This window comes from Salvelinus sp. IW2-2015, unplaced genomic scaffold (assembly GCF_002910315.2).
Source record: "Salvelinus sp. IW2-2015 unplaced genomic scaffold, ASM291031v2 Un_scaffold1139, whole genome shotgun sequence".
In the NCBI taxonomy this organism is placed as follows: domain Eukaryota; kingdom Metazoa; phylum Chordata; class Actinopteri; order Salmoniformes; family Salmonidae; genus Salvelinus; species Salvelinus sp. IW2-2015.
In genome coordinates this window covers 100,450-127,840 of record NW_019942750.1, presented here as the reverse complement: position 1 = coordinate 127,840, position 27,391 = coordinate 100,450, and the positions used below count along the sequence as shown (strand labels likewise).

The 27,391-nt window shown below is 45.5% G+C and overlaps 1 protein-coding gene across 1 annotated transcript in view; it reads left to right on the top strand.

The window, feature by feature from the left end:
- The first annotated feature begins 200 nt into the window (after positions 1 to 200).
- The window catches only part of zgc:194930 (uncharacterized), a 38,293-nt gene continuing 11,102 nt past the window's right edge, over positions 201 to 27,391 (top strand). The window contains exons 1-2 of the mRNA XM_024137254.2: positions 201 to 448; positions 22,671 to 22,720. Coding sequence (XP_023993022.1) covers positions 22,710 to 22,720 — 11 coding nt within the window. The 5' untranslated portion in view covers positions 201 to 448; positions 22,671 to 22,709. The remainder of the gene's footprint in view (positions 449 to 22,670; positions 22,721 to 27,391) is intronic.

The following is a 27,391-nucleotide window of genomic DNA, read 5'->3' as shown; positions in this document are numbered from 1 at the left end:
ACGTCATCCAGCCCTGATTCCACACCCTTGCTCATAAACGGAGCACCGGTTGGTTCATAAAACAGTGAGAGGGCGAGTATTTAGAAGTTTTGTGATCCGGGTGAAGTCACATGATCACTCATTATGGCCATGCAAACCAGGCAGCTTAAGTCCAGGCCCTGCTTAGGCTAACATCTGACATTCAAATAGCCGTGCTTTTCTACAGACATGAGACACGGCAGTCACGGGGGAACTTTCCTTAGCAGCGACAGACGGCAAACAAACACTACAAACAACGGAGCTATCATTGTCAAATATGAACAGAAACTATGTTCTCTTTTCGGATGGTTTGAACTTTTTACTTTCGTTGCTTTACGGGAGGTTGTGTGTTATAAATGAAAACTGAAGTTATCCGTGAATTGTTGATACCTACGGCGAACGGGTGCCACGCCTTTATTTAGAGCAACAGGTAACGTATCTCTCTCTCCTCTTCCCTTCTTAACGGTACATGTGAAGGTAATAAGACGAGCCTGCCTGGTAGTAGAAGACCACACAAATACGTTATTGCACATTTACAAGTCACATATTAACAACAACAATAACGGCAGAGAGTTGTAGTTAATATGACATATATTAAGGCATATGGCTATTATTTATAAATATGCACAAAGCAGGTTTGCACATCTGTTGCGCTCGACTCAGTCATAGGCTTCCCATCCTAATTCCATGATTAAATGTAAATCTTTGAAAACTATTTCCATGAAAACTATTTATAAAATACACAATGTAAAGTTGAGTTATTACAAATAAAATGAGTTTTGTTTTAGTAAATACAGCACTAAGGCGAGAGAATAAGGGATGTCACAGAATAAGAATTCCCCATGTATATAATTTTAGGCTATTGGTATAAACTAAAAAAGTGTGTGTGTGTGTGTGTGTGTGTGTGTGTGTGTGTGTGTGTGTGTGTGTGTGTGTGTGTGTGTGTGTGTATGTGGGTCTACAGATGTAATGTCATTAACTACTGTATCATGTTTAATACTGTTGAACACCATTCCGTTGGAGACTGAAAAGCCCGAGTAGATTCGTTGTGGGACATATGGTAGGACTATATGAGAACAAAATGCAGAGCTCGACCTCCAAAACAGGCAATGGACAGGTATTCCTCCATGTTGTCAATGTCAGTTAATGAAGTTAATGAGCTAACAGTAATAACAGTTGACTGTATTCGCTACCTGGGGGGTGGGTGGCTCTGAACACAGTTAAAAGCTGTTTGCTTGGCCTCAGGCAAAGTTTGTACTTTCCAATGTCTGCCTGCTGCCTCTTAAGTAAACTTAATATCTATCAGCTGTCGCAGGTCTCATCAATTTACCAAGCGGAGCTTTTTGGTGCATGGATCGTTCTGTAGGCCTGCGCTAGTATTGTGTGTTTCTAAGCTAACGAATGGCTGCCGTACACATAGAACTCACCTCATAGGTGTTGTTCAAAAGACACAGACATGATGTCATTAGATATGTACCAGCAGTGTTGAACAGTGTAGGCCTCTCCTCTCCCCTCTCTCCTCTCTGTCGTCTCTCTCCTCTCTCTTATTCTCCTCTCTCCTCTCCCCTCTCTCCTCTCTGTCGTCTCTATCCTCTCTCCTATTCTCCTCTCTCCTCTCCCCTCTCTCCTCTCTGTCGTCTCTCTCCTCTCTCTCCTTTCTCCTCTACTCTCTCTCCTCTCTTGTCCTCTGTCTCCTCTCTCTCACCTCTCCTCTCTCCTCATCTCTCCTCTCCCTCCTCTTCTCTCCTCTCTGTCCTCTCTCTCCCTCTCTGTCCTCTCTTTCCTCTCTCCTCTCTCCTCTCTCCTCTCTCCTCTCTCCTCCTCTCCCCTCTCTCCGCTCTCCTCTCCCATCTCTCCTCTCTGTCCCTGTCTCTCTTCTCTCCTCTCCCCTCTCTCCTCTCTCTCCTCTCTTTCCTCTCTCCTCTCTCCCTCCCCTCTCTCCTCTCCTCTCCTCTCCCCTCTCTCCTTCTCTCTCTCCTCTCCCCTCTCTCCTCCTCTCCCCGCTCTCCTCTCTCCCTCTCTCTCACTCTCTCCCTCTCTCTCTCTCTGTATCTCTCCCTCTCCTCCTCTCTCCTCTCCTCTCTCCCTCTCTCCCTCGCTCCTCTCTCTCCTCTCTCCTCTCTCCTTCCTCTCTCTCCTCCTCTCCCTCTCTCTCTCTCTCCTCTCTCCTTCTCCTCTTCCTCTTCTCTCTCTCTCTCTTCTCCTCTCCTCCTCTCTCTCCTTTCTCCTCTCTCTCCTCTCTCCTCTCTCTCTCTCTCCCTCTCCTCTCTCCTGTACTTCTCTCCTCTCTCTCTCTCTCTCTCCCTCTCATCTCCTCTCTCCTGACTCTCCTCTCCATCTCTCCTGACTCTCCTCCTCTTCTCTTCTCTCTCCTCTCTCCCCTCTCTCCTGACTCTCTCCTCTCTCTCCTCTCTCTCTCTCTCCCTCTCTCCCCTCTCTCCTGATATCTCTCCTCTCTCCTGACTTCTCCTCTCTTACTCTCTCTGCTCTCTCTCTCTCTCCGCCTCTCTCTCTCTCTCTCTTCTCTCCCACTCTCTCTCCTCTCTCTCTCTCTCCTGACACTCTCTGTCTCTCTCTCTCTGACTCCTCCTCTCCTGACTCTCTCTCTCTCTCCTAGCTCTCCGTCTCTCTCCTGACTCTCCCCTCTCTCCTGACTCTCTCTCCTCTCTTGACTCTCCTCTCTCCTGACTCCTCCTCTCCCTCTCCTCCTGACTCTCCTCTCTCTCCCCTGACTTCTTCTCCCTCGTCTCTCCTGACTCCTCCTGTCCTCTCCCCTCTCTCCTGACTCCTCTCTCTCTCCTCCTCCCTGACTCTCTCCTACTCTCCTTTTATTCTCTCCTCCTTCTCCTCTCTCCCGCTCGCTCCTCTCTCCTGCACTCTCTCCTCTCCTCTCTCCTGACTCTCCCTCTCTCCTCTCCTTTCTCTATCTCCTCCTCTCCTGACTCCTCTCTCTCTCTCGCTGAATCTCTCTCCTCTCTCCTCTCTCTCTCTCCTCTCTCCCCTCTCTCCTCTCTCCTCTCTCCTCTCTCCTCTCTCTCTCTCTCCTCTCTTCCTCTCTTCCCTCTCTCCTGACTTCCCTCTCTCCTGACTCTCCCCTCTCTTCTCCCTCTCTCTCCTCTCTCCTGACTTCCCCTCTCTCCTCTGACTCCTCTCCTGACTCTCTCTGACTCTCTCCTGTACTCTCTCCTGACCCTCTCTCCTTGACTCTCCTCTGTCCTCTCCCTGACTCTCTCCTGACTCTCCGCCTCTCTCCTGACTCTCTCCTCTCTCCTGACTCTCTCCTCTCTCCTGACTCTCTCTGACTCTCTCCTCTCTCCTGACTCTCTCCTGACTCTCGCCGACTCTCTCCTGACTCTCTCCTGCACTCTCTCCTCTCTCCTGACTCTCTCCTGACTCTTCCCTCTCTCCTCTCTCCTCTCTCCTGACTCTCCTCTCTCCTGACTCTCCTCCTCTCCCCTCTCTCCTAACTCTCCCCTCTCTCCTCTCTCCTGACTCTCCCTCTCCCCTCTCTCCTGACTCTCCCCTCTCTCCTCTCTCCTGACTCTCCCCTCTCTTCCTCTCTCCTGACACTCCCCTCATGACACTCCCTCTCTCCCTGACTCTCCCCTTCTCCTCTCTTCCTGACACTCCCTCTCTCCTCTCTCCTGACACTCCCCTCTCTCCTGACTCCTCCTCTCTCCTGACTCTCCCCTCTCTCCTGACTCTCTCCTCTCTTCCTGACTCTCCCCTCTCTCCTGCTCCCCCTCTCTCCTCTCTCCTCTCTGACTCTCCCTCTCTCCTGACTCTCCCCTCTCTCCCCCCTCTCCTAACTCTCCCCTCTCTCCCTCTCTCCCTGACTCTCCCTCTCTCCCTCTCCTCCTACTCTCCCCTCCTCTCTCTCTCCTGACTCTCCCTCTCTCTCTTGACCTCTCTCCTTGACTCTCTCCCCTCTCTCTCTGACCTCCCCTCTCTCCTCTCTCCTCTCTCCTCTCTCCTGACTCTCCCCTCTCTCCTGGACTCTCCCCTCTCTCCTCTCTCCTGACCTCCCCTCTCTCCTTCTCTCTCCTCTCTCCCCCCTCTCTCCTAACCTCCCCCTCTCTCCCTCTCCTGACTCTCCCCTCTCTCCTGACTCTCTCCAACCTAAAAACACTGTGCACTGAATATTAGTGTCCTACTCCTCATGTAACCTAGTGACCCAGCAGGAAGATGTCCACAAGGTTCCAGTTTCCATTTAGCAACAGATCTAGAATCCATCCTCTCAGTTTCATACCATTCCCCAAAACCGAACAATTTCCATTAGAAGTGGGAACACCTCAAGACGACTTACAGATTTAGTGCTCTGAAGAGCAGGACTATCCAACCTGTTCCTGGAGACCTGTTACCCTCCTGTAGATTTAAACTCCAAACCCTGTTTCCTGGAAGAGTTACCCTCCTGTAGTTTCTTAACTCCAACCCTGTTCCTGGAGGAGTTACCCTCCTTAGTTTTAACTGCCAAACCCTGTTCCTGGAGGAACTACCATCCTGTAGTTTTAAACTCCAACCCTGTTCCCTGGAGAGTTATCCCTTTCCTGTACGGTTAAACCCAACTCCTGTCCATGGAACAGCTACCTCCCTGTAGGTTTAACTCCAACCAGCGTGATGTAAGGGTAGTGGGGTGATAAGGTGATGTAGGGGTAAGTGAGGTGATAAGGTGATGTAAGGGGTAGTGGGGTGATAATGTGATTACAGGGTAAGTGGGTGGATGAGGTCGATGTAGGGTAAGTGTGAGGTTGATGTAGTAGTGGTGTAAGGGCGTAGGGGAGGGGGGTGATAAGGTGATGTACGGGTAAGTCGGGTGATGAAGTGCATTGAGTAGGTGAGTGGGTAAAGGTGATGTAGGGTAGTGGGGTGATGTAAGGGTGTAGTGGCCGGTGATCATGGAGGGGTGTGGAGGTATGAGTGTTAGGGTAATATGGCGGTGATAAAGTAATCGTAGGGGTACGTGTGGGGATGAGGTGATGTCAGGGGTTAGGGGGTGATAAGTGATGTAAGGTAGTGGGGTGATAAGGTGATGTAGGGTGAAGTGGGGTGATAAGGTATGTAGGGGTAGCGGGTGAAAGGTGATAGTGTAAGGTAGTGGGGGTGATGAGTATTAAGGGGTAGTGGGGTGATAACGTGATGTAGGGGTAGTGGGGTGATGTAGGGGTAGTGGCGGTGTGATGTTAGGGTAGTGGGTGATAAGGTATGCTAGGTGTAGTTAGGCGGGTGATGGGGATAGTAGGGGTAAGTGGGGTGGATGAGGTGTGTAGGGGTAGTGGTGATAAGGTGATGTAGGGGGTAGTGGGTGATAAGGTGATGTAGGGTAATGGGGTATAAGGTGATGTAGGGGTAAGTCGGGGTGATAAGGTGATGTAGGGGTAGTGGGGTGATAAGTGATGTAGGGGTAGTGCGGGTAATAAAGGTGTATGTAGGGGATAGTGGGGTGATTAAGGTGATGTAGGGGTATGGTGGTGATAAGGTGATGTAGGGGTCATGTCGGGTGATAAGTGATGTGGAGTAGTGGAGGTGATAAGGTGTAGGTGTATGTGGTGATAAGGTGATGTAGGGGTAGTGGGGTGATAAGGTGATGTAGGGGTAGTGGGTGATAAGGTGATGTAGGGGTAGTGGCGTGATGTTAGGTGATGTAGGTAGTGGGTGTAAGTGTGTAGGTGGTGGTGATAAGGTGATGTAGGGGTTAGTGGGGTGATGAGGTGATGTAGGGGTAGTGGTGATAAGGTGATGTAAGGGAGTGGTGATAGTGATGTAGGGGTATGCGGTGATAGGTGATGTAGGGGTAGGGGGTGATAAGGTGACTGTAGGGTAGTGGGGTGATAAGGTGATGTAGGTAGTGGGGGATAAGTTGTTAGGGGTAGTTGGTGGTGATGGTGATGTTAGAGGGTAGTGGGGTGATGTAGGGGGTAGTGGGGTGATAGGTGATTAAGGGTAGTGGGGTGATAGGGTGATGTAGGGGGGTAGTGGGGTGATAAGTGATGTAGGGTAGTGGGTGAGAGTGTGTAGGGTGTAGTGGGGTGATGTAGGTGGTAGGGGTGATAAGGTGATGTAGGGGTAGTGGGGTGATAAGGTGATGTAGGGGTATGGGGTATTAAGGTGATGTAGGGGTAGTGGGTGATAAGGTGAGTAGGGGTAGTGGGGTGATAGGTGATGTAGGTGTGGTTGATAAGGTGATGTAGGGGTAGTGGGGTGATAAGGTGATGTACGGGTAGTGGAGGTGATAAGGTGATGTAGGGGTAGTGGGGTGATGTAGGGGTAGTGATGTAGGGGTAGTGGGTGATGAGCTGATGTAGGGGGTAGTAGGGTGATGTGAGGAGTGATGTAGAGGTAGTGGGGTGATAAGGTGATGTACGGGTGGTGCGGGTGATAAGGTATGTAGGGGTAGTGGGGTGATGACGGTGATGTAGGGGTAGTGGGTGATAAGGTGATGTAAGGTAGTGGGGTGATAAGGTGATTAGGGGTAGTGGGGTGATAGAGGTGATGTAGGGGTAGTGTGGTGATAAGGTGATGTAGGGTAGTGGGGTGATAAGGTGATGTAAGGTAGGGTGGTGATCAAGGTGATGTAGGGTAGTGGGGTGAATGAGGTGATGTAGGGGTAGTGGGTGATGTAGGGGTAGTGGGGAAAGGTGATGTAGGGTAGTGGGTGATAAGGGATGTAGGGGTAGTGGGGTGATAAGTGAATGTAGGGTAGTGGGGTGATGAGGTGATGTAGGGGGTAGTGGGGTGATGTAGGGGTAGTGGGGTGATAAGGTATGTAGGGGGTCAGGGGTGATAAGTGACTGTAGGGTAGTGGGTGATAAGGTGATGTAGGGGTAGTGGGGGTGATAAGGTGGATGTAGGGTGGGGTGATAGTGATGTAGGGTAGTGGGTGATAAGTGATAGTGGTGATGGTAGTGTGGGTGATAAGGTGATGTGGGGTAGTGGGGTGATGAGGGGGATTGTAGGGTAGTGGGGTGATAAGGTGATGTAGGGGTATGGGGTATGACGTGATGTAGGGGTGTGGTGATAAGGTGATGTAGGGTAGTGGGGTGATGGTGATAGGTGATGGGTAGGTGTGGTGTGGGCGGTGAAAGGTGATGTAGGGTATGGTGAGAGTGATGTAGTATGTGGTGATGAGGTGATGTAGGGTAGTGGGGTATAAGTGATGAGGAGTGTGTATAAGGTATGTAGGGTAGTTGGAGTGATGAGGTGATGTAGGGGTAGTGGTTGTAAGGGGATTGTAGGTAGTGGGGTGATAAGGTGATGTATGGGTAGTGGGTGATGAGGTGATAGTAGGGGGTAGTGGGGTGATAAGGTGATGTAGGGGTAGTGGGTGAGATAAGGTGATGTAAGGTAGTGGTGTAAGGTGATGTAGGTGGTAGTGGGTGATGTAGGTTGATGTAGGGGTAGTGCGGGATAACGGTGATGTAGGGGTAGCTGGTGATAAGTGATGTAAGGTAGTGGGGTGATAAGTGATGTAGGGTAGTGGGGTGATAGGTGATGTAGGGTAGTGGGGTGATGATAAGGTGATGTAGGGTAGTGGGGTGACTTGTCTTAGGGCTAGTGGGTATGAAAGGTGATGTAGGGGTAGTGGGTGATAGGTGATGTAGGGTATGGGGTGATTAAGGTGATGTAAGGGGTAGTGGGGTCGATAAGGTGATGTAGGGTAGTGGGTGATAGGTGATGTAGGGGTAGTGGGGTGATGAGGTGATGTAGGGGTAGTGGGTGAGTTAGGTGAGTAGGGTAGTGGGGTGATAAGGTGATGTAGATGTGGATGGGGTGATAAGGGATTGGGGTGAGTGGTGATGAGGTGATGTAGGGTAGTGGGGTGAGTAAGGCATATGTAAGGTAGTGGGGTGATAAGGATGTGAGGTAGTTGGGGTGATGAGGTGGTAGTTAGGGGTAGGGGGTGATAAGTGATGTAGGTAGTGGGGTTGATATAGGCGATGTTAAGGGTAGTGGGTATAAGGTGATGTAGGTTAGGGTGTGTTGATAGGTGATGGAGGGTAGTAGGGTGATGTAGGGTAGTGGGGTGATATGGTGATGTAGGGGTAGTGGGTGATAACGTGATGTAGGGTAGTGGGGTGATAAGGTGATGTAGGGGTTAGTGGTGTGATAAGCTGATGTAGGGTAGTGGGGTGATGAGGTTGATGTAGGCGGTATCGTGGGTGATAAGGTGATGTAGGGTAGTGGGGTGATAAGTGATGTAGGGTAGTGGGTGATAAGTGATGTAGGGGTGAGTGGGTGGTGATGTAGGGGTGTGGGTGTGAGGTGATGTAGGGGTAGTGGGTGATAAGGTGACTGTAAGGTAGTGGGGTGATAAGTGAGTAGGGGTAGTGGGTGATGAGGGTGAGTAGGGGTAGTGGGGTATAAGGTGATGTATGGGTATGGGATGATGAGGTGAGTAGGGTAGTGGGTGATAAGGTGATGTAGGGTAGTGGGTGATAGGTGATGTAGGGTAGTGGGGTGATGGTAGGGTAGTGGGGGTGATTAAGGTGATGTAGGGTAGTGGGTGATAAGGTGAGTCAGTTAGGGGGAGTGGATAAGTGATGTAGGGTACGTGAGACGGGGATGAGGTAGGTGATTAGGTAGTGGGGATAGGTGGCGGGTAAGTGATGTAGGGTAGTGGCCGTGATAAGGTGATCGTAGGGGTAGTGGGGTGATGATTGATGTATGGTAGGGTGTAAGGTGATGTAGGGGTAGTGGCGTTGATAAGTTCGAGCTAGGAATGTACGGGTGGTTACCTGTGCGGTATAAGGTGATGTAGGTAGCGCTGTGGGTGAGTGTAGGTGATCACGGTGATGTAGGGTATGGGAGAGGATTAGGGATGATAAGGTGGATGTAGGGGTAGTGGGTGATAAGGTGAATGTAGGGGTAGTGGCGTGATGTAGGGTAGTGGGGATAGGTGATGTAGGGGGAGTGGGGTGATGAGGTGATGCGTTTATTTCTGAGCTAATGCCCACAGGCCTGATTGATAAAGCGGATGTTTTTGTGAATCACAAAACACCACCCACACACACCACCCCAACACACACACACACCACACACACACACCACACACACACACACCACACAACACACACCACACACACACACACACACACACACACACACACACACACACACACACACACACACACACACACACACACACACAAACAGTTTATATGACATCACCACCCCTTATCCGCCATTGTGATTTTGTCCTGCATTATTTTGGCCGTTGGTGACATTTCAGTGACAAGTGAGCTATACAGGCTGTGTCCGTGTCAAACAGGTTACATCATGTCAGAGGAGAGGTAAATATAACACGGCTTTTTACAGGACAAAAATACTTGTGTAGACCAAGTTCAGTATCCCGGAAGACAATACTGATGGGTGTGTCTGTGTTGTGTTGTGTGTAGTTGGTGTCTAATGAGTTCCTATTGTTATTGTATCGTAGTCCTCATGGCATATCACCATGACTACAGGCACAGTGGTAACCCATCGGGCCTTGCCTGGCTTATTCAAATGACACGGTACTTTTAGTGCTGAGTCATGGTGTGTTTCGGCTCACGTGTTGCTCTGAAAAAAACTCTGTAGCCTGATTACCTTTTGTAGTGAGGCGTTATGTCTGTGATAGTGTACGTATTACGACGACGTCGCGAGCTACTGCCCTGAGTTCGCTCGATGCTGTGATAACATCACCGTCTTCCTGTCGAAGTGCTTTGGTTATGACATTTGAGACACGTCTACACAAAAGCTTGTTGCTAATTATTTCCTGGTGTCACTAGTACAGGCTTGGTAAGCTCTTCGACGCGTCTAACTGCCAAATGGGGAGAAACAGAAGAGTGAATGAGAGGGAGAGAGGCATGGATTCTGCATCATTTCAGGGGGTTTTAAAGTCTTTAAAAGACACAACGTTGATAAGAGAGGTTCTACATGACTCTTCAATAATCAAGAAAAGGTGAGCTGTTCTATTAAAACACACAGACACACGTTAACACACACATCAGAAGCATTCCCTACCATACTGTACCTGAGCAAGGTTCTCACCACAGCAACGTACTATTAAAGTGAAACAGGGAGGGAGGGACAGAGGAGAGGAGATGAGGTGATAAGACAGGGACAGAAAAAACAAAGAGAGAGGAGAGACAAATCAGCACTTCTCCCATCACCACCACACCTTCCTGTCACCCATATGAACCCCATCCCCCTACTCGGTGTCCACACACACACACACACACACACACACACACACACACACACACACACACACACACACACACACACACACACCACAACACACACACACACACACACACACACACACACACACACACACACACACTCCTGAGCCAACCTTTCTAAATGTCTTCAGGAGTCAACAGGTAGTACCATTATGTTATTTTTGTGAACAGTCTCCTCCTCCTTGGTTCGACAGCTAACTGGAGACTTCACATTGGAGAAAGTGAGACATTACATTTAATTACCACTAAGATTACACCAAAATATTGATTTGGTTTCCTGGATTTCTGCTTAGCATAGATTTATGTTCCCTACTTGGTCTATCGATTTGATAGCATGTCGAATCTATGTGAATATATTCTATGAATTTACAGTTCACCTTTCTGTTTTCTTTTATTCTGTAACGGTATATTGTAATCATGTGTTCAAGCTAATCAAATCAAAGTTTATTTAAGCTAAACAATACAATGAAATGTCTACGAGCAATTAAGCTCTCCTCACAAACTGTGCAATGATATCAAGCTATATGTATTGCATTTACATTAGACGGTAGCCTACTAATAGCTATACCATATAGCCGTAGTCCTATTAGGCTGATTATTGTTTATTTGTTCCTGAACAGCAGACCTATCCTTCAGCCATCCTTCCGCTATCCTTCAGCTATCATTCAGCCATCCTTCAGCTATCCTTCAGCTATCGTTCAGCCATCCTTCAGCTATCATTCAGCTATCGTTCAGCCATCCTTCAGTCATCATTCAGCCATCCTTCAGCCATCCTTCAGCCATCCTTCAGCGACCCTTCAGTTATCCTTTAGCCATCCTTCAGCCATCATTCAGCTATCATTCAGCCATCCTTCAGCCATCCTTCAGCGACCCTTCAGTTATCCTTCAGCGACCCTTCAGTTATCCTTCAGCCATCATTCAGCCATCATTCAGCTATCATTCAGCCATCCTTCAGCCATCCTTCAGCGACCCTTCAGCTAACCTTCAGCTAACCTTCAGCTAACCTTCAGCTATCCTTCACCACCACAAGTTGGTTCAAACTTTTTTAACATCGTTGCACGATCCTGGCGCTGTCCTTTCAGCACCACAAAGGGCGCTGCGATCACTTAAAATGTTGTCTCATCAAGACCTGTTGCCTACGTCTAATAGTCCTACTATTACAAATAGAGGAAAATGACTTCTGACAATGATGCTGGTTTAGTAAAGTTAGATCAAAGATGGATCAATGTCTCGCTAGATCACATAATGTTTCACATTGCATTTTACATGAACCTTTATTTAACTAGGCAAGTCAGTTAAAGAACAAATTCTTATTTACAATGACGGCCTACTGGGGAACAGTGGGTTAACTTCCTTGTTCAGGAGCAGAAGGACAGATTTTTACCTTGTCAGCTCGGGGATATCGATCTAGCAACCTTTTGGTTAGTGGCCCAACGCTCTAACCACTAGGCTACCAGCCTCCCCATAACAGACCTGAATAGTATAGTAGGCCTATAACGTTACTGTTACACGATAAACACTTCCTCATTTCTAATGACGTTGTAGGATGGTTAGCTGAAGCTGAATAGTCACATCTCATTTTCTCATTCGTCAAAACTGGACGGAGCCACTAGGCAGGAAGTACGCTTTGATTGAATCGAAATACATGAAAGGATAATAGTTAGTTATAAACACCATCTGCTCTTATTCTCTCTCACCAAACTGTCACTGAAGAAGATCTGAATACATGTTCCCATGAAACTGATGGAGATCCAATCAAACGACTGGCATGGAGATGCAGTTGGGACATTTTTGGGGGGATTGACAGTAAGGATAGCCTATTAGGTAGCCTCTGGCTAACTTGGGCCTATTAGGCGATAAAAAAAAACAAACAAATATGTTCTTTAGATAATAATGTTCTGGGCGTAGGCAGACGTATGCAATTGGATGATGCATTTGATGTGTATTCCATAATGTCAGGCTATTCAACTTTGATTTAAGAAATTACGATGTCATTTTTTTTGTTTTGTTTTATGGGCTCCCTCACCTAAAAAATAAAATTGGTACTACAACAGTTGCATCAACATACTCGGTAACTGTTGTTCCTCTGTCATAGTGCTAGTTACACTGTAATTACACAGGCAATGAAAGGTCATTAAGCTATCCACAAAGTACATAACTACAGTGTATGTCAGTTTGCTTTGCCGGCAATATTTCTGTAGGACAGGTTGGTATCTCTAGACTGGTATGAGATGACACACTCATTTTTCATCTAAAGATTTTAGTGCAATACCTTTGGACTGAAACCCTAGCTTCGGGGGTTTAGTTTGGTCTGAAACCCTAACTTCAGGGATTAGTTTGGTCTGAAAGCCTAGCTTCTGGGTTTAGTTTGGTCTGAAAGCCTAGCTTCTGGGTTTAGTTTGGGTCTGAATCCTCATTCGGGGTTTAGTGTGGTCTGAAAGCCTAGTCTGGTTTAGTTTGGTCTGAAACTATTCAGGGTAGTTTTGGTCTGAAAGCCTAGCTTCTGGTTTAAGTTTGGTCTGAAAGCCTAGCTTCTGGTTTAGTTTGGTCGAAATCCCTTACTTCGGGTTTAAGTGTTGGTTGAAAGCCTAGCTTTGGTTATGTGGTCTAAGTCATGTTGTCTGAAAGCCTAGCTTCTGGCGAGTTTAGTCTCTGCTCGGTTTCTGTAAGATCCTAGACTTCGGGGTTTAGTGTCTAGCTAGCTTGGTAGTTAAAGCCTAGCTTCTGGTTAGTAATTCGAATCTACTCGTTTTTAGTTCTGAAGCCTAGCTTCATGGGTTTGTTTGTCTGAAACCCTCAGCTTCAGGTTTAGTTTTGGTCTGAAAGCTAGCTTCTGGGTTTAGTTTGGTCTGAAAGCCTAGCTTCTGGGTTTAGTTTGTCTGAAAGCTAGCTTTGGTTTAGTTTGTCTGAAAGGCCTGTTTGGGTTTAGTTTGGTCTGAAAGCCTAGTCTGGGTTTTTTGTCTGAACTAGCTCTGGGTTTAGTTTTGGTCTGAAACCTAGCTTCAGGGTTTAGTTTAGTCTGAAAGCTTTTTGGGGTTTAGTTTGGTCTGAAAGCCTAGCTTCGGGGTTTAAGTTTGGTCTGAAAGCCTAACTTCAGGGTTTAGTTTGGTCTGAGCCTAGCTTTCTGGGTTTAGTTTGGTCGGAAAGCCTAGCTTCTGGAGTTAGTTTGGTCTGAAAGCCAGCTTCTGGGTTTAGTTTGGTCTGAAACCTAGCTTCTGGGTTTAGTTTGGTCTGAACCCTAAACCGAAAGGGTTCATGGTTTGAATTTGAGCGTCAAGGTGAAAAATCAGTTGATGTATCCTTGAGCCAGTGGATGCCCCCCCCACGCCGCCCACCCAGATTTAATCCAATTCACATCTAGGGAACAATCTTCAGCAATTCAACTTTTATTGCTACTTTTCCAAAATGGAACGTTTCAATTTTCTCTCAGGAAACAACTAGGAGAATGTCCTTTTCTAAAGTGAGAGTCTGGAGGTTTAGAACCTTCTTATCTCTCAGATGCGTAAGAATATAAATGCTATTACCACACGATGGACAAGGACCAATATCGGAATCAATGACAGGTCATCTGACACACAGATTGAAATTCTCCAGTCACAATTCCCCGTGGAAGTTCAAAGGGAGAGCGACGATTGGTCGTGTGTGATGTTCTGATGCATCTCTGAGGCTGACTATATGATGAGTGTTGATGTGGTGTAATATTTGATTGCGGTAGTGCCTGTCATTCATCCATCCTCCTTTGGTTCTACCTGGCATACTAAAGAGTCCCTGTCTGTCTGCATGTCTGCCTCTCTCTCTGTTTGCCTGTCTGCCTGCCCTGCCTGCCTGTCTGCCTGTCTGTCTGTCTGTCTGTCTGTCTGTCTCTCTCTGTCTACCTGTCTGTCTGTCTAGTCTGCCTGTCTGTCTGTCTCTCTCTCTCTCTCTCTCGTCTCTCTTGTCTGTCTGTCTGTCTGTCTGTCTGTCTGTCTGTCTGTCTGTCTGTCTGTCTGGTCTGTCGTTGTCTGTCTGTCTGTCTGTCTTGTCTGTCTGTCTGTCTGTCTCTCTCTCTTTCTTGCCTGCCTGTCTGTCTGCATGTCTGCCTCTCTCTCTGTCTGCCTGTCTGCCTGCCTGCTGTCTGCCTGTCTGTCTGTCTGTCTGTCTGTCTGTCTGTCTGCTCTCTTTTCTGTCTCCTGTTGTCTGTCTTCTCGCCTGTCGTGTCCTCCTGCCTGTCTGTCTGTCTGTCTCTCTCTGTCTAACTGTCTGTCTGTCTGTCTGTCTGTCTCTTGTCTGCCTGTCTGCTGTCTGTCTGTCCTGTCTGTCTGTTGTCTGTCTGTCTCTCTCTCTCTCTCTCTTCTCTCTCTCTCTCTCTCTCTCCTCTCTCTTCGTCGTCTGTGCTCTCTCTCTGGCCTGCTGCTCTGTTTCTGCGCTTCTCTCTGTCTGCTCCTGTCTGTCTGTCTGTCTGTCTCTCTCCTCTTCTCTCTTTCTCTCTCCTCTCCTTCTTCAGCTCTCTCTCTGCTCTCTTGCCTGTCTGTCCCTGCTGCCTGTCTGTCTTGTCTCTCTCTGTTCTGTTCTGTCTGCCTGTCTCCTCTGTCTGCCTGTCTCTCTGTCTGTACTGCCTGTCTGTCTCTCTGTCTGTTCTATCTATCTATCTGTCTGTCTGTCTGTCTCTCTGTAAGCCGTCTGTCTCTGTCTGTGTCTTCTGCCTGTCCTGCCTGCCTGTCTGCTCTCCTGTGTCTCTGTCTGCTGTCTGTCTGTCTGCTGGTGTTCTTCTGTCAGCGCTGTCTGTCTCTCTGTCGTCTCTGTCCTTCTGTCTCTCTGTATGCCTGTCTGTCTGTCTGCCTGCCTGCCTGCCTGTCTGTCTCTCCATCTGTCTGTCTGTCTGTGTCTGCCTGTCTGTTCTCTATCTGTCTATCTGCTGTCTCTCTGTATGCTGTCTCTCTGTATGTCTGTCTATCTATGTCCTGTCTGTCTGTCTGCCTGCTGCCTGCTGTCTAATCTCTCCGTCTGCCTGTCTGCCCTGCCTGTCTGTCTGCCGTCATAATGTTATTAGTGTTATAGTGTAGTCATTCGTGTTATAGGTGTCTGTGTTTAGTGTCATAGTGTTATAGTGTATAAGTGTCCATGTGTGTTATAGTGTTCATAGTGTTAATCAGTGTTTTAGTAGTCATAGTGTTTATAGGTGTCATATTGTTGTAGTTTGCATCTTGGTCAGTGTCATCCGTGTCATAGTGTAATTGTGTTATAGGTCATAGTGTCATTGTGTTATAGTGTCATAGTGTAATTGTGTTATATGTGTCATAGTGTCATTGTGTTGTGGTGTCATAGTGTCATAGTACTGTAGTGTTACAGTGCCATCTTGTCATTGTGTCATTGTTGTACAGTGTCTCGTGTCATATGTTACATTGTCATCGTGTCATGGGTGTCATTGTGGTCTTAGTGTCATCATGTTATAGTGTTATAGTGTCATAGTGTCATGTAAGTGTAGTGTTATAGTGTCTCGTGGCATAGTGTCATGCGTGTGTATAGTGTATATTGTTGTATTATTGGTAGTGTTTATACTGTCATAGTGTCATAGTCTGTATAGTGTTATAGGTTATAATGTTACAGTGTCATAATCAATCAATCAATCAATGTATTTATAAAGACATTCTACATCAGCTGATGTCACAAAGTGGTTGTACGAGCCAGCCTAAAACCCCAAACAGCAAGCAATGCAGGTGCAGAAGCACATATCATAGTGTTATAGTGGTTCTGTGTCATAGTGTCATATTGTTATAGTGTACAGTGTCATATTGTTATAGTATCATAGTGTTATAGTGTCATGTGTCAAGTGTTATAGTGTCTAAGTGTTATGTGTTGTAGTGTTCTAGGTCTCATAGTGTTTAGTGTCATATTGTTATAGTGTGCACAGTGTTATAGTGGATAGTGTCATAGTGTTATAGTGTTATAGTGTTCTAAGGTTTCATAGTGTTATACGTGTCATAGTGTTCAGTGTCTATTGTTTATAGTATCATAGTGTTATAGTGTCATAGTGTCACATGTGTCATAGTGCCATGATGTCACAGTGTGTATAGTGTTATAGGTGTCATAGTGTTATGTGTCATATTGTTATAAGTGTTATATGGTTAGTAGTGTTATAGTGTTCATTGTGTATAGTGTCATAGTGTCATTGTGTATAGTGTCATAGTGTTATAGTGTATTGTGTTTATAGTGTCCATATTAGTTGTTGTGTCTCAGTGTTATAGTGTTATAGTGTCATTTGTGTTATAGTGTCACATGTTATAGTGTCATAAGTGTCATTGTGTCATAGTGTTATAGTGTCATTGTGGTCATGTGTCATTGTGTCATAGTGTCATAGTGGTATAGTGTCATAGTGGTCATAGTGTTATGTAGTTATAGTGTCATTGTGTTATAGTGTCATGGTTATAGTGTCATAGTGTCATAGTGTCATAGTGTTATAGTTCATCGTGTTATAGTGTCTATGTTGATTGTGTGTATACTGTCATAGTGTCATAGTCTTATAGTGTTATTAGTGTTATAATGTCACAGTGTCATATCAATCATCAATTCAAATGTATTTATTTAAAAGACATTCTTACATCAGCTGATGTCACAACAGTGCTGTACAGAACCCAGCTAAAACCCCAAACAGCAAGCAATGCAGGTGCAGAAGCAAATATCATAGTGTTATAGTGTTACTGTGTCATAGTGTCATATGTTATAGTGTTACAGTGTCATATTTGTTATATTCATAGTGTTATAGTGTCATAGTGTCACAGTGTCATAGTGTCATAGTGTTATAGTGTTATAGTGTTCTAGTCTCATAGTGTATAGTATCATAGTGTTACTATGTCATAGTGTCCAGTGTCATAGTGTCATAGTTCATAGTGTATAGTGTCACAGTGTTATAGTGGCACTAGTGGTCCATAGTGTTATCAGTGTTATAAGGTTGTGTCTATGTTTATAGTTGTGTCAATAGTGTTAACAGTGTCATATTGTTATAGTTATCATAAGTGTTATAGTGTCATATGTGCACAGTGTCATAGTGCATAGTGTCAAGTTTATAGTGTTATAGTGTCATATTTCATAGTGTACAGTGTCATATGTTATAGTATCATAGTGTTATAGTGTCATAGTGTCACAGCTGTGCATGGTGTCATAGTGCATCATATTGTTGTTGTGTCATAGTTGTCATAGTGTTATAGTGTATATTGTTATAGTGTTATAGTGTCATAGTGTTTTAGTTGTTATAGTGTCATTGTGTCATAGTGTCATTGTGTCATAGTGTCATAGTGTTATAGTGGCATTGTGTTATAGTGTATATTGTTGTTGTGTCATAGTGTTATAGGTTATAGGTGTCATTGTGTTATAGTGGTCACAAGTGGTTATAGTGTAGTGTCATTGTGTCATTAGTGTTGTAGTGTCATTGTGTCATAGTGTCATTGTGTCATAGTGTCATACGTGGGTATAGTGCTCATAGTGTCATAGTGTATAAGTGTCAAGTGTCATTGTGTTTAAGTATATAGTGTTATGTGTCATAGTGTCATAGTGTCATAGTGTTATAGTGTCATAGTGTTCATATGTGTTATTAGTGTCATAGTGTTATAGTGTCAATAGTGTCATTGTGTTATTAAGTGTCAAAGTGTTATTAGTTATAGTGTCATAGTGTCATTTGTGTGTGTGTCATAGTGTCATAGTGTTATAGTGTCATATGTTGTTATAAGTGGTCAACAAGTTCATAGCGTTTTAGTTGATAGTGTTGTACTAGTGTCCCCATATGTGTACAGTGTCATAGTGTTATAGTGTATTAGTGTTTATAGTGTCACAGTGGCATAGTGTTACAGTATATAGGCTTAATCACAACACCAGCTGTACTGTGAGAGCCTCAAGGTCTGGAGTTCTGTACTATAGGCTTGTTACAGTTAACCTCAGGTAACAGAACTAACTCAAACCTGCTCACAACCAGACCTGAAGTTCAAACAGGTGGTTTCTTCTTTCCACCATCACCCAGGCTGTGTTTGCTTGGGAGTGGGCCAGGTACTATAAATGCTGATACTGTTTGTTTAACAGGACGGTTCAGTTAACTTCTTTCATTTTGTCACTGGCTCTCTCTTGCTCAGCAGAGCAACTCAGTTAGCCCAAGGCAGACCTGGGTTAAAAATGATTTTGACTGCCTGAAGTATCAGATGGGTTGTGTTTGCACTATCGGAAGTTTTCTATTGGCTTTATTAAGTCAGGCAAGTTCAATCAAGCACAGATATTTTATTTTATTTTATTTTATTTTATTAGGGTCTCTTTTAGTCCTCATTTGGACTAATATTCCAAGAGTCCAGAACAGCTATGTATTAGATTTAAATGGTTCTTAAGTATGATTTTAATTTACATACTGAAAGGTTTCTGGTTTGCTCAGATAAATTATTACATTTCTTTATTGCTCTAAATTGAAATGTTATTTTGTCTTTTCTGTCTGGATAACACATAGATGGTGGACAATCTATTCCTAGTATTTACTGAATGTCTGTCTCTTACCAACTGAATACCGTTGTGAATAGAACTTGGCCGTTTTAAATAATGTATATTATGAAATAAAATAAGCATGTTTTTTCCCCCAATTATCTTGTTGATTGATGACCAACCAAGAGCATTGAGCATGACTATAACAGAAGAACCATACAGTGGGGAGAACAAGTATTTGACACACTGCCGATTTTGCAGGTTTTCCTACTTACAAAGCGTGTAGAGGTCTGTAATTTTTATCATAGGTACACTTCAACTGTGAGAGATGGAATCTAAAACAAAAATCCAGAAAATCACATTGTATGATTTTTAAATCATTAATTTGCATTTTATTGTTCTCCCCACTGTATGTCCACCTTAAAACAATCCTTACCGCTCTGTTCTGTGCAATCTGCAACCTTCTGATTTCACTTGTTGATATAAAGTATTTGAAATCATTTTGGAATCGTATTTCAACCAGGTCTGCTTTCTTGCTCATTTGGCGCATCTTAGTTAAGCCCAAGACTTAGCCCAGTCTTAACACTAATGTTCTGTTCTGTCATCTCTGTCTCAGTGGTCAAAGACAAGACAGTGGAATGTGTGCTCGTCTCAGCTGACCCAAGACAGAGTGTTCTAGCCTGAAGGCTGCGGGTTCAACTGTTGTGACCTGTTCTCAGTTCTCAGTCAACGGAAACAAGTTTTACCTTTTTGCAAATATCCTCCCATTCCTATCTCAGTCACTTTTAGCAATGTGCCTCTGGCGAAACAGACCACTGAACATGATGAAGTAATTCAGAACGTAATACATTTTGCTTTCGTGTACATAATTCACACGAAAGCCTCGTGATGATAGGTTTGTGCTACACCTAAAATGTATTTTAATTTGATCTTGGCGGTTTTAGGAGGGGTTTTAATCAGAGAATTGTGTGGTTTATACCCGTAGCTAAATCACGTGGGATTAATGGTCCTTTTTCTCCCAAAGCCCAGAGAAAGGTTATTTAATTTAATGTGCTGACTTCACAGAACTGGATGTGGAAACCTCATTCCTGTCAGGGATAAATAGACACTCATGTCCAATGTGTTTTCAGAACACTACATATCCAGGAGACATGCAGAAGGCTGATCCAAGATAAAATTCTCTTTCCCGACAACCCAACAGGTGTCATTGAGGGGATTGGCTGAATCTGTGCACTAATGAGCCAATCGAAGCCATTAGCTAAGTGATAGAGCCGTTTCCTGACATTTGACTGTCTCTCTCTATCAAACAGTCCAAAGCCCTGTGAAACATGCTGTTTCTATCAGTCCTGGGTCATGTTTAGTAGGACACGTCGTAGGAAAACATTTTGCAACAGTAAAACTAAACTGTTGTTACTGGACAAGTAAAAAATAACCCTGTAGCAGATATTGTTACTTGTTTCAGAGTCGCAGTGAATGTCAATGTGAGGAACAATGTGGTAAATAGTTAAAATAGGAGAGAAAAAAATGTATTGTCTTTATATGTTATTCGTATCTTATTTCAGAGTAATGTTTATATCATAATACTATCCGTAAGCACCACATAGTCTCTCAGGAAGACAAATGGTCGGTGCCTTTAAGATGTACAAGGGTCATTGGATTTTTCTTGCTGCTACACTTTCTTCTGTTTCTCAGTGAAGACCAAAGCTGGAGGAGAAAGACACTGTGTCCTTGCTTCTCTCTTTCTCTCTTTCACTAGCAGACAAACCCATTCCAGACTCGTCGATTCATTATTTACCCAGGCAAATGAATGCTAAAGCTTACGGAAACACACAAACACATAGCCAGGAGAGAAATCCTGTATACACACACACACACACACACACGCACACAAACACACACACACACACACACGCACGCACACACACACACACAGGCACGCGGACGCACACACACACACACACACCCACGCACGGACGCACGAACGCACGCACACGCACGCACAAACACACACACGCGCACACACACACACACACACACGCACACACGCACGCACGCACGCACGCACACGCACGCACACACACACACACACGCACACACACACACACACTCTTTCTTTACCACACACACACATCCAGTAAGAAATAGTGATGGATGACAGACACCCTGCATCATCCCTGAACACAAGGAGTCACCATGGATACAGCTCAGGAGTCACCATGGATACAGCTCAGGAGTCACCATGGATACAGCTCAGGAGTCACCATGGATACAGCTAAGGAGTCACCATGGATACAGCTCAGGAGTCACCATGTATACAGCTCAGGAGTCACCATGGATACAGCTCAGGAGTCACTATGGACAGAGAGGACAACAGGAGTCACTATGGACAGAGAGGACAACAGGAGTCACTATGGACAGAGAGGGCAACAGGAGTCACTTTCCACTATGGACAGAGAGGACAACAGGAATCACTATGGACAGAGAGGACAACAGGAGTCACTATGGACAAGACAACAGGATCACTAGACATAGGGGACAACACAGGAGTCCACTATGGACAGAGAGGACAACAGGAGTCACTATGGACAGAGAGGAAAACAGGAGTCACTATGGACAACGAGGACAAGAGTAACTATGGACAGAGGGACAACAGGAGTCCACTATGGACAGACGAGGACAAACAGGAGTCACTATGGACAGAGAGGACAACAGGAGTCACTATGACATAGAGGCAACAGGAGTCACTATGGACAAGAGGGCAACAGAGTCACTAATGGACAGACAGAGGACAAAACAGGAGTCCACTATGGACAAAGAGACAACAGGAGTCACTATGGACAGAAGGAAGAACAGGAGTCACTATGGACAGAGAGAAGAGTATCATGGACAAAGGACAACAGGATCACTAGGACAGAGAGGACAACAGGAGTCACTATGGACAGAGGGGACAAACAGGAGTCACTATGGACATAGAGGGACAACAGGAGTCACTATGGACAGAGAGGCAACAGGAGTCACTATGGACAGAGGGGACAAACAGGAGTCACTATGGACAGAGAGGACAACAGGACACTGATGGACATAGAGGGCAACAGGAGTCACTATGGACAGAGAGGCAACAGGAGTCACTATGCAAGAGGGCAACCAGGAGTCACTATGGACATAGAGGCAACAGGAGTCACTATGGACAGAGCACAGACAAGGACAACAGAGTCACTATGGACAGAGAGGGCAACAGGAGTCACTATGGACAAGAGGACAACAGAGTCACTCATGGACAAGAGGACAACGAAGCACTATGGACAGAGAGGACAACAGGAGACTATATGGACAGAGGAGGACAACAGGAGTCACTATGGACAGAGAGGGACAATACAGAGAACAATCATGGACAGAGGGCACAGGAGTCACTATGGACAGAGAGACAGAGGATCACTTATGGACACGAGAGGACCAAGAGTCACTAGGACAGATAATAGAGGACAACAGGAGTCACTATGAAGATGAGGCAACAGAGTCACATAGGACAGAGAGGCAACAGGAGTCCACTATGACAGAGAGACAACAGGAGTCACTATGACAAGAGGACAACAGGAGTCACATGGACAGAGAGGCAACAGGCATCACTATGGACAGAGAGGACAACAGGAGTCACTATGGACAGAGGTCAAGCCAGACAAAACCTAGCCAATGTGGTTGAAATCCTCCCGATAAGAAAGTCTTCAACAAAGTTACCAGTATGTCACAGGACAGAGACAAAATAACTATATTAACTAACGATCAATAGATTGAGGCTTGAAAAGTGTGTGTCACAAACATTTGTTGCCCAGACAATCTGGGATATAACCTTTCTGTCAGGGGCTTCATGAAAATGTCACTGATTGAAAATGTCCCCCGAGTTTGACGGACTTGGCTGTCATTAACAGTGTCTAATTTACTCTGGACTTGTTCTTTTGAAGTTTTGATTTTGAACGTGAACACAATATTTTTATCACTTCACAGCTCCACTACCCAGGGGCCAGATGGGTCCAATGCTGTCGGATGCTGAAAAGGTGAAGGAGGAGTGTGTGGTGTGTTGTGTGTGTGTTGTGTGTGTGTGTGTGTGTGTGTTGTGTGTTGTGTGTGTGTGTGTTGTGTGTGTGTTTGTGTGTTTTTGTGTGTGTGTTGTTGGTGTGTGTGTGTGCATGTGCTTCTATAGTTTGTCTGTATTGTGTTTGTGTGTGGGTGTGTGTGTGTGTGTGTGTTGTGTGTGTGTGTTTGGTGTGTGTGTGTGCCATTGTGTGTGTTTGTGTGTGTGGTGTGGTTGGTGTAGTGTGTGTGTGTTATTGCCGTTGTATTCTGTGTGTGAGGACAGGGTGAAGGTTTACTTAGTGACAACAGAGCTCTCCATCTCTCAGCGAAGTGGACAAAACATAACGATATAAGGTTCTAATTCCAATCCTCTTACAGCATGAGATACAGCTCCAGTATTCCCTGCACGGCCCATCTCTATGGATCCTATTGAAACAGACAAGCCGCTTCTATCTGAATGTCGGCTGGACATTCTCTTCCAATTCTCATCCCTACTATCATTGCTGTCTCTTTCATGTACTTAGAGAGTACTGCATTTACGATGGCCTGACTCACAGTGACTCAACATTGGCTTTGTATAAACAGCGGGTCAATAAGCTTGCCAATACCTCAACTCATCACCCCCCCTCGCCCTCTTCCCGCGCCCACCCCCCCGCCCCTCGTCGCTTGTCCTGCTTGAGTAACTGGCCACTTGCATTCTCTCTCTCCTCTTACTCTTCTTCTCGTCGTCTTCTCTCTCTCTCTCTCTTCTCTCTCTTCTCACGCAGGAATATCCTCTCTCTCTCTTCTCTCTCTCTCTCCTCTCTCTCTCTCTCTCTCGTCATTCTCTCCCCCCTTCTCTCTCTCTCTCTCTCCCGCTCTCTCTTCTCGTTCTCTCCCTCTCTCTCTCGCATCTGCTCTCTCCACTCTCTCTCTCGTGTTCTCTCTCCTTCTCTCTCTGCTCTCCCTCTCTCTCTCCCCTCTCTCGTCCACCCCTCTCTCTCCTCTCTCTCTCTCTGCCGCTCCATATCTCTCTCCCCACCTCTCCCTCTCTCCGTGCCCCTCTCTCTCTCTGTCTCTCTATCTCTCTCCCTCTCTCTTCCCTCTCTCTTACTGCCATCCTCCGCTCTCTCTCTGCCTCTCCTCTCTCTCGTGCCCTCGTCTCGCTCCTTCTCTCTCTCTCTCCTCCCAAACTTACTTTGCTGTAAGTACCTATTCACATCCCCCACACACCCTATTCACATCCCCCCACACACCTGTTCACATACCCCCCACACACCTATTCACATCCCCCACACACCTATTAACATCCCCCCACACCTATTCACATCCCCCCCACACCTATTCACATCCCCCACACACATATACACATCCCCCCACACACCTATTCACATCCCCCACCACACCTATTCACATCCCCCCCACACACCTATCACCATCCCCCACACACTTATTCACATCCCCCACACACCTATTCACATCCCCCCACACCCAGACACTTATTCACATCCCCCCCCACACACCTAATCACATCCCCCACACCCAGACACTGATTCACATTCCCCCACACACCTATTCACATCCCCCCCAACCCAACACTATTCACATCCCCCACACACCTATTCACATACCCCCACACCCAGACACTTATTCACATCCCCCCACACACCTTATTCACATCCCCCCACACACCCACACACACACAACCTCTCCATTTCTCACACTTTAAAAATATCTGTAAACACACACACACACATGCACGCACGCACGCACACACGCACGCACGCACACACACAACACACAACACACACACACACACCACACACACACACACACAAACACACACACACACACACACACACACACACACCACACACACACACACCTCCCTTAATTGTTCTAGGTGTCACATTCTTGGCTTAACTGTCTCTGAGCGTAGTAAATGGATTGGCTGGGTGGGACTGTACTGTAGGTTACTGGGTCACTTCCCACTATAACTGCCTGCACCCTCTTCCTCAGTCAATTCAATTCAAGAGGCTTTATTGACATGGGAAACATATGTTAACATTGTCAAAGCAAGTGAGGTAGATGATAAACAAAAGTGAAATAAACAAATACAAATTAACAGTTAACATTCCACTCACAGAAGTTCCAAAAGAATAAAGACATTACAAATGTCATATTATGTCTATATACAGTGTTTTAACGATGTACAAATGGTTAAAGTACAAAAGGGAAAATAAATAAGCATAAAATATGGGTTGTAATCTCACAGTCTCTCACACCGTCTCATGCCTGATCACAAATCACACAGGATCTTTTATAGAAGATAACATAAGTTACCTTTTTATCCTGAAACACTTTGGCCAGACACACTTGGATTAAGAATAGTTAGTAGTTTTTAAGTTTTTTTCAAAACAACAACTTGCTGGCATTGCAAAGTTGACAAAGAAAAAATTTAAAATAATGTGTATAGTTCATCCTGTCATTTTTTTGCTCTTCTTTTTTTAGGAGAAACGTATGCCTCTACGACCTGGATTTCCTGTTCAGAACTAGACTGGCACTTTGTGTTGAAGTGGTTTTCTGTAGTGTCGTCTTTTTCTAGTTAGCTGCGCGCCATGTTCCCCCAATCAGCCAATTACAACACAGCCATCCATCCCGTGACCCAAGCTGAAAATCCTCATCCTCTCTCTCCCCCCCTGCCTAGGCAATTTCAATGAGACCCATTCCTTCTTAAGAAAGGAAATACACCATTATTCAGAATAGAAATTAAAGGGCGGCTGTTTTCTCTGTTTATGACAGAAAAAGCCTTTGCCACTTTGTCTCAGTGTTTTGTGATAGTAATAGTATTTGGCTTATATCTGTTTTTTTCTTCTTCTGGCAATCTGTTTTTTTCTACGTAAGCTCTGGTATTTCCAACTAACACCCATAGGTGTTCATTTTTGTGAACAGATTCCATCTTGCTTTCTAAAATAAAACCTGAAATATCCACCTCGACAGATAGCAGCTAGACTAACATAGGGGAAGACTAAATGGAAAACCTTCATTTGCTCAGCGTACAACTGTGAGGAGAGAGTCATGGGGAGGAGAAAGAGGGAGAAACATAGGGGAGGGAAAGAACATGGAGAGAGAGAGAGAGAGAGACATGGGAGAGGGAGAGAGAATAGAGGGAGGGAGGGAGGGAGAGGAGGGAGGGAGGGAGGATGAGGGAGGAGGGAGGGAGAGAGAGACGAGAGAGAAGAGAGAGAGACGGAGCGGAGGAGGGAGGGGAGGAGAGAAGAAGAGAGAGAGAGAGAGAGATGAAGAGAGAGAGAGACGAAGAGAGAGAGAGAGAGAGAGATGACGGATGAAGGGCGGTCAGTCAGAGGAGACGGAGGCAGGAACCGGCGAGACGAGAACGACGAGAGAGAGAGAGAGAGAGAGAGAGCAAGAGAGGAGAGAGGAGAGAGAGAGAGAGAGGAGGAGGAGGGAGGGAGGGAGGGAGGGAGGGAGGGGGAGGGAGGGAGATTGTAATTGAAGAATTCATAGAATCTAACCAACTTCTGGGAAAATTGGAACAGGACTAAACAAACAACAACACAAAGACGTGTATCTGTCCAAAACGGAGATGAACGGAAAAACCACTTCTAAAATCTTTTTGGCTCTATAACAAAAAGCAAACAGCAAAAAACATATACATGATCAAATACAAATCTTAGAATCAACTCTTAAAGACTACCAGAAACCCACTGGATTCTCCAATTATATTGAATGAACTACAGGACAAAATACAAACCCTCCAACCCAAAAAGGCCTGTGGTGTTGATGGTATCCTTGTTAAAGTACAAAGGGGAAAATAAATAAACATAAATAGGGTTTGTATTACAATTGGTGTTTGTTCTTCACTGGTTGCCCTTTTCTTGTGGCAACAGGTCACAAATCTTGCTGCTGTGATGGCACACTGTGGTAATTCAGCCAATAGATATGGGAGTTTATCAAAATCGTGTTTGTTTTTCGAATTCTTTGTGGGTCTGTGTAATCTGAGGGAAAATATGTGTCTCTAATATGGTCATACATTGGGCAGGAGTTAGGAAGTGCAGCTCAGTTTCCACCTCATTTTGTGGGCAGTTGCACATAGCCGTTCTTCTCTTGATAGCCATGTCTGCCCCTACGGCCGACCCTTTCTCAATAGCAAGGCTTATGCTCACTGAGTTGTACATAGTCAAAGCTTTCCTTTAGTTTGGGGTCAGTCAAAGTGGTATTGCTCTGTTTCAAGTGTAGAGGTGATTTTTGCTGTAGGTCGGAACGCCGTCTAAGATACTCGGTGTGAGGTTCAGTAATAAATAGTTACCAAGTACTACTGCCAAAGATGAGCTATAGGTGTACCTACTGTAGAGTTCTCCTCGAAGGATCTACCATTAACTATGTTACATACCAGCGTGCAAACAAGGCTGCTGAGTTGTGACCTGTTTTTTTGGTTATGTTGTCCTAAGTTTGGTCTAAGCGGGGGATACATAATTGAGCGGGCCAACATCGCTGTTTTCACCTCCAAGTGCAGGTGCTTGTGTCCCCCTGTGCTGGCTGAGGGTGTCAGGTCTGGTCCAACTAAAATTCTATTATTTAGGTCGCCACAGACTAGTACAGTGTCCCATGGCCGTGGAAATGATGAATATTCCCCATCCAGGATCGCCAGC